Source organism: Bidens hawaiensis, unplaced genomic scaffold (assembly GCF_021521415.1).
Source record: "Bidens hawaiensis isolate Kalapana, Puna unplaced genomic scaffold, B.hawaiensis_p1.1 tig00031103_1, whole genome shotgun sequence".
NCBI lineage: Eukaryota > Viridiplantae > Streptophyta > Magnoliopsida > Asterales > Asteraceae > Bidens > Bidens hawaiensis.
In genome coordinates, this window is record NW_027495210.1 from 151,451 (window position 1) to 163,381 (window position 11,931).

At 36.5% G+C, this 11,931-nt stretch overlaps 1 protein-coding gene across 1 annotated transcript; it reads left to right on the forward strand.

Moving 5' to 3' along the window:
- The first annotated feature begins 2,417 nt into the window (after positions 1 to 2,417).
- On the forward strand, positions 2,418 to 11,931 carry LOC143581565 (uncharacterized). The gene is made up of 10 exons (XM_077064326.1): positions 2,418 to 2,621; positions 4,444 to 4,656; positions 5,276 to 5,412; positions 5,514 to 5,558; positions 6,335 to 6,388; positions 6,536 to 6,640; positions 6,729 to 6,935; positions 7,652 to 7,737; positions 9,672 to 10,603; positions 11,638 to 11,931. The coding sequence occupies exons 2-10, from the start codon at positions 4,476 to 4,478 to the stop codon at positions 11,841 to 11,843; spliced, it is 1,953 nt and encodes a 650-aa protein (XP_076920441.1). The 5' UTR covers positions 2,418 to 2,621; positions 4,444 to 4,475; the 3' UTR covers positions 11,844 to 11,931.

Genomic DNA, 11,931 nt, shown 5'->3' on the forward strand with positions numbered 1-11,931 from the left:
TGGTTTATATGTATGTTTGAAAATCAACTTTTAACCGTCTACAAACTTATAACCATATATGCGTGTAGGCATGTTTATATATATGTTTGAAATTAACTTTTAACCGTATATCTTATATTCTTAAATACCGGTTAACCTCTTTGTTTTAAAGTTACCATTTGAGCTGGTTTTATTTTATATGTTTGAAATCAACATTTAATCGTATCAAATCTTTTGTCGCACTAAATTTTTGGATCCTCAATTATATTTTTAAAATTTAAGGACAAAGTGGTCATTGTAATTTATTTTATTTATCAAAATGCCGATTCACAAATGATCTTAAGGACGAGCAAATGGTACCGACTACTAGTACCATTGTTACTGATTCTAAAGAGACATGAAACTAACCCGGGATAGGCTTAGCTTGATATTTCAACCGAGACTGGGATAATCATCAATCTAACCCCTGGTGGGGCTCAGATTAATGTTCTCTGGCCTCATGATAAACGAACTCACACCTCGATTTTCTTCTCCGGCGTGCTCGAGACCTGCCATGAAAGGCGGGGGAAGTGGAGGAGACTTCAAAGAGTTGCCTCTTGTTTACAGATAGGGCTGTGCAACGGTTCAGAACCACGAAAACCGAACTGGAACCGAAAATGACTAAAAAATAAGAACCGGTTATAGCAAACCGGTTCGGTTCCAGAACCGGCAAAGTCGGTTCTCGCTAATCAGTTCTTGTCAGAACCGTTTCCGTTGTATTTATCAAATATGTTGTGCAAACTTTGCAAATTACAAAACAAGTTTATATAAATGTATGTTTTCTTTCACGGTAAAATTAATTTAGATTATAACATGAACATCCGTTATATTTTTTATTAAAACCTAATTGTTTAAGTTAAATAATTCATTAGCAATGATAAATTAAAGGAAGATCATATATCATTTTATATAAAATTATCTTGATAGTTTAAATAAAAATTGATCATGGTTGTTAGGCTGAATGAAAAGAAAGAAGATTGAATTAAATAATGACTGAATGGATGCGGATTAATAAGTTACTCTATAAAAAATAGGTATTGGTAAATTTAGTTAAAACGTTTTTAATATTTCGGTTCTTCGGTTCCAAGTCTAGAACCGCCAGTTTTACCCGGAACCGAACCGCAAACTGTTTAATGCAAATTATGAGAACCGAGAACCGTAATGTAACACAGGTTAGCAGTTCTGAGGCACCGGTTCGGTTCCGATTCCGCGGTTCTGGCAGTTCCGAACCGTTTTTTGCTCACCCCTGTTTACAGATACAAAAATTTGTTGAGACTAAGGGTCCCTTCAAATAAGAGATGAGACCCCTTATATAGAAAACCCCATGACTACTATCATGAAACCCTAATCTTATTGGGTCAAGCCCGGTTAGGGGTTACCTCCACAACCCGCAAACCATTGGGCCTTTGTTAGTATACAATAATAATGCAATAAATACAACACGTAATGTAGTTCAGTTTGACACTGGTATTTACTTTACTTTTGATTATCTTAGTAATAGTTTTGTTTATTCGCTTTCAAATCTCAACTATCCAAGTTTGGTTTTTAATGTTAAAAAACGATTATTGACGCTTTGGCTTACAATTTACTTGTCAAAACCATACCGTGAACACCTTAATATGTCATATATACCGAATATGTCATTTAACTATTTACATTCATTTTTTCACTTTAACCCCTCAGTTTCTTTAAATGTAAATACAAATAAATGCTTTTGATACTGGTTTAAGCTAGTAGAATCGGTAGGTCCGGTCAAGCCATCTAAACCAATTGGTTTAGTTCATTGTTTCTCGAGTCTATAACAGTGTAAATTAACGTCAATACAAACAAAAACATACTCTAAAGTTTTAAATACTCGTAACTTGAGGTGGGCAAATAAACCTGTTAACCGACCCGACCCGAAAACCGAACCGAAACCGAACCGGTTTGAAACCGGTTATATAGAAACGGTTTGGAACCGATTTAAACCGTCGGTTTGGAACCGGTTTGTAGTTTTCTCCATCAAAACCGGGTTCAAAACCGTTTAACCGAACCAAAATCGGGCAAAAACCGGTCAAACCCGAACAAAAACCGATCGTAACATGGTAAGAAACCGGTTTCAACCGAACCGAAACAGATCATAAACCGGTTTTGACTTTTGTTGACAAAACCGAATTGGTTTTGAGTTTAAAACTGGTTTGTGCGCCTCCTACTCGTAACAGTACAATGGTTATTGATCCCAAATCCCAAATAAATGTTATTTCATGAGTTTATTGTCAATTTTCATATAATTATAAGCTGTTAAAATAAATAACAATAACAATTAGTATTATAATTATTATTAATATCAATTAATAATTGTTAATTAAGTAACGTATATCATATGATTCACATTACGATTATATCAGTCTTTTTAATACTCCCTGTTTCTCATTTTATATTTATTTATTTTCTGTGTTTTATGTTTTTGTTTTCTCTCAATTCAGATTTCGCCGACTGCTTCTTCACAAACTATACACATACATATTATACAATATACATACATATACATACAGCTTTCTCAATTATTATAATAATAATTATTATTACGATCGTCTCAGATCGCCTTCAACACCTGCACACTGGTACGTTTAACTCATTTCACGTGTTGTTAATCAATCACAGATCACGTGATTGATTCACGTCACTTTTAGTTTGATCTCATCAATTACCATTCTACTTTCTTTGTTATTATTGTCTGTAATTATTATTATTTGATTCAATTATTCTATATGTTAATTAATTAATTAATTAATTAATTGTTGAAATGAGAGTCTTTAAGTAGGATCTCGTATCGGTGGTTCAGCATTGTAATTAATCAGTTGTTGTAATGAAAGTCTCTATATTGAATCTAATTATGTAGTAATGTAGGATCTCGTATCGGTTAGGTTTCCAATTGGTAGGGTTGGTGAGCCTGGTTCAGTGTTGTAGTTAGGGCGTTTTTCGGTTGATTAACATTGAAGCTGCAGGATATGCATAATTAAGTAAAAATGTAGGATCTCGTATCGGTTAGGTTTGAAATTGGTAGATTGGTTTGGCATTGTAATTAGGGTGGGAGTGTTTCTGTTGATTAATGTATATATGTATCGGTTAGGTTTGAAATTGGTAAGCCTTAGTTGTGGTGCACGCATATAATGTATATATGTGTGGGCCCTCGAGTGGGCAAAAGTGAAATTGCACCAATTTTGACATTATTTTACTAATTTCGTGAAAATAACGTTAAAAGTGGTGGAAGGTTAATCAGGCATCATGTGGTGGCGTTGATGGCCGAAAGACAAGGGTACATGCACCGGTCAACCGGTGTCCAAATGGTTGTGTGTTATGTGACTTATGTCCAAGGCTTGATGCAAAACTACTATCGAGCCGAGGGTCTCACCGGAAGCAGCCTCTCTATTCCTATGGGGTAGAGGTAAGGCTGTCTACATCTTACCCTCCTCAGACCCTACCATAGCTTTACTACTGGTGGGATTTACTGAGTACAATGATGTTGATGATGATGACGATGTTTCTGTTGATTAACATTGAAGTTGTACGATGTGCAATTGGATAGGTATACAACATTACAAGTTTACAGCTCCATCATATGTGCATAAAATGATGGTTGGCATGAAAGTGGGTACTGAAATGATAATCTACATGTAGATGCGGATGAAAGGCGTTTTTTGGGTCGGTTAACGTTCTTGTAGTTGTTTTGACAGATGACAGTGGGGAAGTTTTGTTTATCTGGATACACATTTCTGTTTTGATTATGTTCTATGTTTATAATTTAAGAGTATGGAGAATTATTTAACTGTGAAAGTGCTTCAACGTGTCATATGTTATAATTTTGAAAATGTCTCGGTGGTGTTCTTGAACTGTTCTAGATGCTCAGATTTTTGGGCATCCATGTTTTGGTGATAGTGTTAGCCTGTTAGGTACATAGGATTGACATCATCAAGTCTTCTTTGTGTAAACAGCTGATGTATGTATTTTGCTATACGCGACGTACATGTACCGTGTTTTTGTTTTAGGGAAATGGAGGAATCCATTCCTGCAGCAGCCTTATATGACCAGCAACTCATTTGAACTTTAGTCTTGTGGTTATTTAGTTAGCACATTTGTCAAATGAACCTAATTCCCTTATATCCGCCTATACCTTCTGAACAGTAAATGTGCATTTATTTCATTTGGTTTTTTGGTATTGGTGTAACTGAACATGACATGACAGGGTGATTTATTATTTCAAGAAGAAGTCTAATCATTTTTTTATCCATTATTACTATAGCTTAATCAAACTACACATTTACTGTTGCATTGTCACAGATATATGATCAACCTGATAATGTTCGATCTATCTGTTGTTACTTTTTGTCTAGTGCATTCATGGTTGACATTGCTAATGTATGATCTTGTTATTCTTTTACGCAGTCCCGGTGTGGAGAAAAGTTCCTTTAGCGTAAATGCCTGTTGCAAAACTTTTGGGCGCCAGTAATCTAGATGCCATGAAATCAGATGAGGGTACAGATTCCTTGGATACTTTCATCAGGCAAGCGGTTGGGAAAGAGCCGTTATTTTCATTCTCAAGGACCGGTGATAGCCCAACTCAGTGGATACAGTTGCTTCATACCTTTGATCAGCCAGGTACAAAATATATATATATATACACACACACATACTCACACACATAAGGAACAGGTTCAAGAGGGAACTCAAAAAAAGTGGGGAACTGGGGAACTCTTCATTTTACATGTAAAAAAAATACTAAAAAAATTTATTTTTCATGTAAAAAACACATTTTTACATAATCTTTTTAGAGCTTTTTACATATAAATAACACATGTAGAAGCCGTTTAAAAAAAAAATAATTTAATTTTCAGTTAAAAAATCGGTAATTTTTTTTTTTTTACAAAATTACCTTTTTATTGAAATGTCTTCTACATGTATTTATAAACTAAAAGTCCAAGAAAAAAGTTTATGTTAAAACTAATTTTTTACATGTGAAATCGAGCTTTATATTATTTTTTTACATGCAAAATGAAGAGTTCCCCAGTTCTCCACTTTTCTTGAGTTCCCTCTTGAAATATATATCTGTCACTAAAAGTTGACAGCATTAAAGGGTGCGGTTCATAATTTATATGTGTTTGAATGCTAATATGAATTAGTAAACCTATGAGAATGTCTACCGTCTAGGCTTACGGTTCGTGATACTTTAAAAGAAATATTGCTATAAGCTGACAGTGTTATTTTTTTTAATGTGTAGATCTTCCTGGTTGGCCTTTGCTGACTCCTATGAAGGTTCAGTTGCAGAAGTGTGATAAGTGTTCACGTGAGTTCTGCTCAACGATCAATTATCGGAGACATATAAGAGTGCATCGCCGGTCCATGAACTTTCATAAGGTTTCGTTGTCTTACTTGAATACACACTCTAGTATGTCTACCTGATTATAGTTCTATTTGCCTTGCAGTCCCTAATTCATATAGTTTTCTTTATTGTTTAGGAACCTCAGAAGTACAGGGATTTACTAGGAGCATTTTGGGATAAGGTAATCTTCCATTGTTGTATAAGATTGCCCGTAGTGGGCGAGAATAATGGGCAAAAAGGGGCGATTTTCATTTTCAACAACGCCCCCCCCCCCCCCCGGAGCGATAAAGGGGGCGAAATGTGGAGGGCGACGGGTTCTTATCGCCTCACTTCCTTTTGTTTTTATTATTATTATATTGTGTTTGTGAGAGAGAAATATATATATGTATATTAACGCCCTGCTTGCGGTGCGCGCATATAATGTATGTATGTGTGAACCCTTGGGTGGGCAAAAGTAAAATTGCACTAATTTTGACGTTATTTTACTAATCACGTGAAAATAACGTTAAAAGTGGCGGAAGGTTAATCAGGCATCATGTGGTGGCGTTGATAGCCGAAAGACAAGGGCACATGCACCAATCAGCCGGTGTCCCGATGATTGAGTGTTATGTGCCTTATGTCCAAGGCTTGATGCAAAACTACTATCGAGCCGGGGGTCTCACCGGAAGCAGCCTCTCTATCCCTATGGGATAGAGGTAAGGCTGTCTACATCTTACCCTCCTCAGACCCTACCATAGCATTGCTATTGGTGGGATATACTGAGTACGATGATGATGATGATGATATATATAGGCCTACAACACCATTACACCCCCAAAACAAAAACCTACCCTTTGCTGACTGTGCGCCACATGGCGCAAAACGCCCCATTTTGTAGCTCATCCACTACACATAGCCTAAAGACTTGAAAATGTCTTTTGCTACTTCCACTTTTCTCACCAATGTGTTTTTTTGCAGCTCGATGATGACAAAGCTAAGGATATTATGTCTTTCAAGGATGTTACACTTGAGGTATTGGGCTTTAAAATTTTTCTTTGTCCCAATGTTAAATCTTCATTAGTTTTGGCTTGTTAATATGCCTTTATATATTAGTAGGATCATGTTGGCTATATAAATTAACTTTTTGTGCTATTGTTTTTTAATGCCCCTGCCATTTAGGAAGTTCCAGGCTCTTCTATAGTAAATAATATTGCAGCTAACTTACGAAAGCCGATTTTTCTATCTCTTCCACAAGTATATGTGAAGGCTGGCTCTGCACTAGTGGTAAAATGCTCTTTATATTTTTAAACATTTTTTTTTGCTGCTTTTACTAGTTTTATATGGTTTTAATGTTTTATACTGTTACTTGCAGGATATTATTCAAGGAAGACTTTCCATCCCGCGAATCACCTCTCAGGAATTATTCAGTGTTCTTGATGATGCTAGTGAGAGAACATTCCTGTGTGCCGGAACAGCTGAATCATTGAAAAGATATGTTTTCGATGGGGAAGCTGGGAAAATCGGTCTTGAGATGAAAAATTTAATAGCTTGCACAAGTTTTCTTGTTGAACAAAAATTGGTATATTCTTTTATTTCTCATTTATTAGTAACACATAGGGGTGTGCAAGAAACCGAAAAAACCGATTCGAAACCGAAAAAAACCGAAAAAATCAAACTGAAAAAACCGAACCGAAACAAAAACCGACGGTTTGGTTTTGCTTTTTTATGAAAACCGAACTAACGGTTCGGTTTTGGTTTTTCATGTAATTAAAACCGAAAAAACCATACCGAACCGAATTCCTAAATTTTTGTTTATTTATATTTTATATTAAGTAATTTATAAGAATTTAATAAATATGTAACTCAAATATTTTTGGTCAAATGTATAATAGTCTATAATTTTACAATTAACAAAATTATTTATACCTAAATTAGTTTATTTTTGGCAATATTTTTTTCGGCCTAAAATTATCAGGGTCAAATGGCAAAAACCGAAACCGAACCGAAACAAAAAAGTTTTCGGCCTAAAATTATCAGGGTCAAATGGCAAAAACCGAAAAAACTGAAACCGAACCGAAACAAAAAAGAAAACCGAAAAACCGAAACCAAAAAAACCAAAACCGAACAGTTTTAAAAACTCCAAAATCCAAAGTTTTGGTTTTAGCCGAAAACCGCACCGAATCGCACCACGCACACCCCTAGTAACACATTAAGACAATCATATGTTATCAAGATATGATCCAAAATGAACCTACAACATTTTCATGATTTATCGTATATTTTGAATCTTGTTAGGTAAAGGCCTGGCTTGCAGACAAAGATGTTGAAGCATTGAAATGCCAGAAGTTGCTTGTAGAGGAAGAGGAAGCTGCTCAGAGGAGGTTTGTGAATTGTGTATATGCGTTTATATTTTGTATAACCGGCAATGTTTTAAAAACCGATATTTTACTTGTACCGGATTGGGCTAAAAAATGGTACAACTGGTTGAACCGGGTTAGACCGGTGGGTTCAACCGGTTGAATAGTTTACCTTATAATCTATATCTATACTCTCTAATAAAAGGCTACAAGTTTTGCCACTTCTCACTCCCACATTAAACCTCACATTTTTAACAAATTTATAATAGTAAAATAATAGTTACCATTCTTAAAATTTATGTTTTAAAATTTGTTAATTTAATATTACTCCTATTTTTTTTTCGAACATTTGATATTTATAATTATCTTTTACTTTAAAATTGTTTTAAGGACTATTCTACAACGACTGTATTAATAGTGTTTAACGGGTTTATTGTTTCTTGTATACTGATTATTTATTGAATATTGTGTTTTCAAGAACTACTCGTGTAGTACACGGGCCTCAAACTAGTTTCCTATAAATGCAACTTCAACTCCAAAAATAACCCAAAAGTAAATGATCCCATAACAAAAAATAATCCAAAAGTTAATCTATATTAAAAAAAATAATACAAAAGCACTCAAATTTAAAAGGATTATTGGATTTAAATAATCCCATCTTTAATGAGTTGGCCAATAATAATCCCACCTCCGGTATTTCCCGCTGGCAGTCCCACCTTTTCAAGGTTTTTTGTTTTATGATCCCCCATTAAAAATAATTAACGGGGTTAAGTTTTTGCTGATGTGGCTAGTGACTTGGCCTTTTCATTATCCTACATGGCTTTTACCATTTTTTTCCCCTCTCTGATTACCTACGTGTAATACTCACCCATTTAACCCCCAAAATTATGTATTGAGCCCTAATTATCGATTGAATCCTCACCCACGACAAACTCATACAAAAATTATCTGATGGACACTGTGTGCCGGTTGGAAGAATCCAGGTACGGTGCCACGACCCAAGGGAATGCCGCGGTACATGATGCTAAAGGTGGAGGTGTCGTACTGGATTCCTACGGTGTTGTCGTTTTTGGCGGTGAAGAGCATGCGAATGGCGAGTGAGAGTGAGGCGGTGGTGGCTACCGGAGCGGCGAGGTTGATGTACTGCACGACGACTTGTTGGAGTTCGAACTGAGGTTTTTAGGCTTTACGGCGAGGACGATGACTAGGACGACGGTTAGGGTTAGGAGTAAGAGGAAGGAGAAGAGGAGGACGAGGCAGCAGCAACACCCTCTGATTGACGCGCCACCGCAGGAGTGTGGATTGTAGTGGTAGTTACGGTGGTGGTGGTTGGTGGTGATGGTGATGAGTCATGTTAGTGGTGACGGTGAAGGAATGAGTGGGATGGTGTGGAGTGATTAGTAATGGGTGAGGATTCAATTTTACACGTAAGTAATCAGAGAGGGGGAAAAAAGGTAAAAGCCATGTAGGATAATGAAAAAGCCAAGTCACTAGCCACATCAGCAAAAACTTAACCCGTTAATTATTTTTAACGGGTGATCATAAAACAAAAAACCTTGAAAAGGTGGGACTGCCAGCGGGAAATACCGGAGGTGGGATTATTATTGGCCAACCCATTAAAGGTGGGATTATTTAAATCCAATAATCCAATTTAAAACAATAGTCATAGTGTGTACACGTTTGAATGGTAATTGTTGGGTTAAAATAAATTTCAGAAAAATATGGGCCGCAAACATCAAAAATTTCTCGTACTTAAAACCGGTATTTTAGCAAAAAAAACCGCCGGTACGTTGTTCTAGCAAACCGGCCAAAAATATCGGGCTCAAAATACCGGCTTGCTGTGCGAAATCCGGTTTAACCGGTTCAACCGACCGGTTTGAACCGGTTTTCAAAACACTGATAACCGGTACAGTAAATAATATACAGACTGGATTTATATTTTGATGATATTGACATAGGCAAGCTGAGTTGTTAGAAAGAAAAAGACGAAGAAAGATTAGGCAGAAAGAACAAAGGGCAAGGGATCAGTCTAATGGCCTGAAGGTGGAGTTATCCACTGCATATGATCTGTCTGAGAGCGTCCTGTCAGCAGAGAATTCCAGCCGTCAAATCTCTCCAGATATTGATCCTCTCATTCCAGATGGAAGAACAGGTTCTCCCTTCGATCATATTCAGTTATCAACCAACGAAGAAGCCTTAGATCATTCGGATCATGCTGCTCTTGAACAACAGAAGATGAGTAACAGTTCACAGCATTTCTTTGCCAGATGGCAGGTTCCGAAGTCGCAAAGAACTGGTCGTAACGGTCGTCATAATAATCAGAATGGCAGTTTTGTAAAATGGGAACCAGCACACAAGCACAGGGAACCGAGGGTTAATAATAATAATAATAATAATAATAATGGCGGTAAGATTTGGACTAAGAAACCTAAACCAGAAAGCGATGTGAAATCCAGAGTTCACAATGATGCGAATAATCAAACCGGGGAGAACAGCTGTCATCTGATGATTGGTTCCATATCTGTTATTGTGAGGAACAGTGCAAGTCATCAGCACGTCAACAGTACAGTTGCTGAGTGTCAACAAAACGACAGGACGGAAAACAATACAAAAGGTGGTCAAAATGTCCCCAACCGAACTACGCTTAAGCTTTGGAAGGCCCGAAATGACAACAGAGGTCAACTGGCAGATGTTAGCAAAAGTCAAATGTTGGAAGAGGATGTGACGTCAGCAAGAGGCGTTGACCAAACTTTGACTACTGAGAGTTGTCAACAGTCGGAGTTGAATGGCAACGACAGCGAGGATACCAATGTCTCTAACGTACAAGTGGAAGGCAGTGATAAATTAGTGAATCTTTCAGTTGACGCAGCAAAAGATTTTCTTTCCCAGAGTAAGCTTAATTATTATACGGGTGTCAAGCGTGTCGGGTTGGCGGGTTAACGGGTTGATGGGTTTCGGGTTGGCGGGTTGAGATTCTTCAACCCAAACCGAACCCATATTTTTATTCGTGTCAGGTCGTGTCGACCCATTTAAATTCGTGTCGTGTTCGGGTTGTGTTTCGGGTCAACCCATTTTGCGTTCACATACGAAAATGAGTGACATCTACTGACTAACGGGCTGTTTGGTTCATTCAGATCTGAATGAGCCTCTGTCCCATTCAGCAACAACAAGTCTGAATGATTCAGACCTAATTTTAACCATTCAGATGTTATTCTGTTTGGAACCAAACAGTCTGAAGTCTTAATGAATCAGATGTTTACATCTGAATGGTTCCATTCAGATATTAACAAACAGCCCCTAAGTAATAAATTAAACAATTTATTACTCTTATTCATATAAAACTTGTTAATAATTTGTGATAAATCTAATTGTTTTTGTGCATTTATATCTCATTCTTAGTTAACAAACTTAGGTTCACATATTTAGCTCAAAATAAGAACAAACGAATGAAATAACCAGAGAATATACAGTTAGAACTACTAAATGAAATTATTAGAAGTAAAAAGTTGATAAAAGTAGTGTAAAAAGAAATTAGTTTTACTTTTAAAAGTTAATTGATATATGAAAAATTAAAAAACTGAGTATTTAATTTTAAAAATTAATACATCTTATTTATAAGATAAAAATATTAGCTTCTCTAAAATTGTTAAACGGGTTAACAGGTCAACCCACTTTTTAACGGGTCGGGGTTGGGTTCGGGTTGACCTGTTTTTAAACATGTCGGGTTCGGGTTGACCTGTTTAAGAAAATGGGCCGTGTCAGCCGACCCAAAACCTATATTTTTTTCGTGTCGGGTTCGTGTTGGGTTTCAGTTCGTGTCAGGAATTGACACCCCTAATTATTTTACCCTATTTTTTCAAAAATGTTTTGGGTCTATGTTTTTCAATCAGTTTATTAATATCTGGTGATTTATTACGAATGAAGGATGGAAAGAGGCGGTTACAGGGGACCATGTGCAGTTGGTTCTAACAACAGCAGCACCTGAATCGCCAGTGCAACTTGGTCATCCGGAATCAGATTCTGCAAAAGGTCAAGCGGATACTTCGTCGGTTCATGCAAATGCTAAACCCAAGTTTAGGAACAAGAGTATGAAGACCAAGTACATTCCAAAACAGAGATCCGTTTACTAGGCGTTGAATTGTTTTTTAGGTTCGTCTCTCATTATATACCTAATGAAAAATCAATGATGTGTAGTTTGATTTATTAACTTCGAGACTG

Bases quoted from the DNA above. Each gene is read 5' to 3' on its own strand.
- LOC143581565 (XM_077064326.1), top strand. From the start codon at position 4,476: ATGCCTGTTGCAAAACTTTTGGGCGCCAGTAATCTAGATGCCATGAAA. The intron at 4,657-5,275 runs GTACAAAATATA...TTTAATGTGTAG, and splicing joins TCATACCTTTGATCAGCCAG to ATCTTCCTGGTTGGCCTTTG. The intron at 6,641-6,728 runs GTAAAATGCTCT...TGTTACTTGCAG, and splicing joins AGGCTGGCTCTGCACTAGTG to GATATTATTCAAGGAAGACT.